Source organism: Austrofundulus limnaeus, unplaced genomic scaffold (assembly GCF_001266775.1).
Source record: "Austrofundulus limnaeus strain Quisiro unplaced genomic scaffold, Austrofundulus_limnaeus-1.0 Scaffold777, whole genome shotgun sequence".
In the NCBI taxonomy this organism is placed as follows: Eukaryota; Metazoa; Chordata; class Actinopteri; order Cyprinodontiformes; family Rivulidae; genus Austrofundulus; species Austrofundulus limnaeus.
In genome coordinates this window covers 132,301-135,833 of record NW_013953179.1, presented here as the reverse complement: position 1 = coordinate 135,833, position 3,533 = coordinate 132,301, and the positions used below count along the sequence as shown (strand labels likewise).

The 3,533-nt window shown below is 46.9% G+C and overlaps 1 protein-coding gene across 1 annotated transcript in view; it reads right to left on the bottom strand.

The window, feature by feature from the left end:
• The window catches only part of cttn (cortactin), a gene marked incomplete at its 3' end in the record, with an annotated part of 18,878 nt that overhangs the window by 10,676 nt on the left and 4,669 nt on the right, over window positions 1-3,533 (bottom strand). Inside the window, 5 exon segments of the mRNA XM_014028537.1 lie at window positions 152-206; window positions 824-934; window positions 1,713-1,842; window positions 3,158-3,231; window positions 3,342-3,441. Of these exon segments, the coding sequence (XP_013883991.1) occupies window positions 152-206; window positions 824-934; window positions 1,713-1,842; window positions 3,158-3,231; window positions 3,342-3,425 (454 nt within the window).

Genomic DNA, 3,533 nt, shown 5'->3' with positions numbered 1-3,533 from the left:
CTGACCACAGTCTGACCACAGTCTGACCACAGTCTGACCACAGTCTGACCACAGTCTGACCACAGTCTGACCACAGTCTGACTACAGTCTGACCACAGTCTGACCACAGTCTGACCACAGTCTGACTACAGTCTGAACACAGTAAACATACCTTTCTGGGAGGCGTGTTTCTCTGTCTTCCCAGCGTACTCGAAGCCAACAGCTGACTGAAACACAAACAATCAGAGTCACATCAACTCCCAGCAGCAACAACTGAGCAAGATTTACTTTAAATCAACTCAATTATTTCATGAACAAACTCTTACAGCAGAATTAAACATAAATAAATAAATAAATAAATAAATAAAAAAATAAATAAATAAATAAATAGTTTCATCATGACACTGACACAGCTGTAACACATGTAATAGTTTCCAGCCCCCACAGGCAGACTCAGGTTGTTGTCTACACATGAGGAGACCTGCAGGAGGTGTTGTGACACAATCAAACCATCAAACAGGACTGAGCAGGTCAGTGCTGCTGTGTTTATAAAGCTCAAGTGTTTTTATCAGACACTGGCTCCACAACACAAGATGGACTTTTTGAAACATTATTTTTAATTTAAAAAGATTAACTGCAGCCTTTATTTGTTGAAACTCAAACATTTAAAACATTAAAAACATGTTCAATAACAATAAATGTTATATAACTGTTGACACTGACATATTTTAAAGCTGATGGTGTCAGTGCAGTTATCACCAGGAGTTGTGTATTTATTGTGTATGTCTGCACGTGTTAACCAGCAGATAATAAAAACCGTACGGTGGTTCAGGGTCAGGGGTACCTTGTCAACACGGTCAGCCTGAACACCAAACTTCCCTCCAAAGCCCTTGGTGGTGTCCGTCTGTGAGCAGTGCTTGGACAGCTTGCTCTGGTAGTCATGGCCCACAGCAGACTGACACAGACACACACAGAGACACACAGAGACACACAGACACACACAGAGACACACAGAGACACACAGAGACACACAAAGGCACACACAGACACACAGACACACACAGAGACACACAGACAAGTGTAGAGGTCATCAAACGTCAGAAAACAGACGCTTCATTAAAAAGAGTTAAACCTGATGAGAGCAGAGAGCAGGTGAAGTTATCACAGCTGAGTTTAATGTCAACAGTCCTCACTCATCACATGCTGCTGCAGTGACCACACACACACACACACACACACACACACACACACACACACACACACACAGGTTTCTGTCACTTCTGAACCATCAGCATGGCAGAAATGAACAAATAAAATCAGAGTTTCCTGTTGAGGAATAATTAGACCTGTCCCGATCAACAATAAATCAATTAACTACACAATAAACTGTTGTGTTGTTTACACAAACTCTGCTTCAGCTCAGTTCACAACTTATTTTACAAACGCAAATTACAGAAACTTTGTATCAACATATACTGTACCAGTATATGTGCTTAAAATAGTTTCTAAAAACAACTTTATTATTTATGTCTGAGTCTATTTCTCATGCAGAAACATGTTATAATGACAGATGTATGGAGGACTGAAACTGACATCATTAGAAATAYCAACAGAAATATAGAAAAGGACCAATAAATAAATGTGCTTAAAATGCACCGGTTAAACTAAAAAAAGAACTTTACCTGATGTTTGATCATTTATTTGACTGAATATTTATGGGTGTGTGGTCCCACCTTGTCCATGCGGTCCTGCTGCACTCCAAACTTCCCTCCATATCCATGAGAGGCTTTGGGCATGTTGTCCAGCTCCTGCTGCTTCAGGGACGTGTGCTCTGTGGACACAGTGTCCCTCAGCTGGTGGATGCTGCAGCACAGACAGATGGACAGAGTTAGGACAGAGTTAGGGCAGCGCTAGGACAGCGTTAGGGCAGAGTTAGGGCAGAGTTAGGACAGAGTTAGGGCAGAGTTAGGGCAGAGTTAGGGCAGAGTTAGGGCAGAGTTAGGGCAGCGTTAGGACAGCGTTAGGACAGCGTTAGGGCAGCGTTAGGACAGAGTTAGGACAGAGTTAGGACAGAGTTAGGACAGAGTTAGGACAGAGTTAGGGCAGAGTTAGGGCAGCGTTAGGACAGCGTTAGGACAGCATTAGGACAGCGTTAGGACAGCATTAGGACAGCGTTAGGACAGAGTTAGGGCAGCGTTATGGCAGCGTTAGGGCAGTGTTAGGGCAGAGTTAGGACAGCGCTAGGACAGAGTTAGGACAGAGTTAGGACATGGCTAGGACAGCGCTAGGACAGCATTAGGACAGAGTTAGGACAGTGCTAGGATAGAGTTAGGACAGAGTTAGGACAGTGCTAGGATAGAGTTAGGACAGAGTTAGGACAGTGCTAGGATAGAGTTAGGACAGAGCTAGGACAGCATTAGTACAGCGCTAGGACAGCGCTAGGACAGTGCTAGGGCAGCGCTAGGACAGTGCTAGGGCAGCGCTAGGACAGTGCTAGGGCAGCGTTAGGGCAGCGCTAGGACAGAGTTAGGGCAGAGTTAGGGCAGTGCTAGGACAGTGCTAGGACAGTGCTAGGACAGCGCTAGGGCAGCGCTAGGGCAGCGTTAGGGCAGTGCTAGGGCAGTGCTAGGACAGTGCTAGGGCAGCATTAGGACAGTGCTAGGGCAGCGTTAGGGCAGCGTTAGGGCAGCATTAGGACAGTGCTAGGACAGTGCTAGGACAGCGCTAGGACAGCGCTAGGGCAGCGTTAGGACAGCGCTAGGGCAGCGTTAGGGCAGCGCTAGGACAGAGTTAGGGCAGAGTTAGGGCAGTGCTAGGACAGAGCTAGGACAGCGCTAGGACAGAGTTAGGACAGAGTTAGGACAGAGTTAGGACAGAGTTAGGACAGAGTTAGGACAGCGCTAGGGCAGCGCTAGGGCAGCGCTAGGGCAGTGCTAGGACAGTGCTAGGACAGTGCTAGGACAGTGCTAGGACAGTGCTAGGGCAGCGTTAGGGCAGCATTAGGACAGCGCTAGGACAGCGCTAGGACAGAGCTAGGACAGAGCTAGGACAGAGTTAGGACAGAGTTAGGACTGCGCTAGGACAGTTAGGACAGTTAGGACATGGCTAGGACAGTGCTAGGATAGAGCTAGGACAGGTGTCCACAACAATCAGCTGTCCTACAGTTAACAAGCCTCACTTGATGTGCTCCTGGTGTCCTGAACCAGCCACAGTCTTGGCCCCCCACCTCTGCTCCTTCTCTGACACATCGTTCTGAAAACACACAACAATGTTTGACAACAACTGTGTCTGAAAACACACAACAATGTTTGACAACAACTGTGAGTCTGAAAACATTCATGTTCCAGGGTGGAAATCTGTACCTCAAAGTCAGGGTCTGTCTCCCAGTCGTCCCCGCCCTCATCTACAGACACCTTCAGGTTCTGTCCTGCTGCTGCCTTCCACATCGTCACAGGTTACACACTGAAACACACACAGAGGTTACACACTGAAACACACACAGAGAGGTTACACACTGAAACACACACAGAGGTTACACACTGAAACACACACAC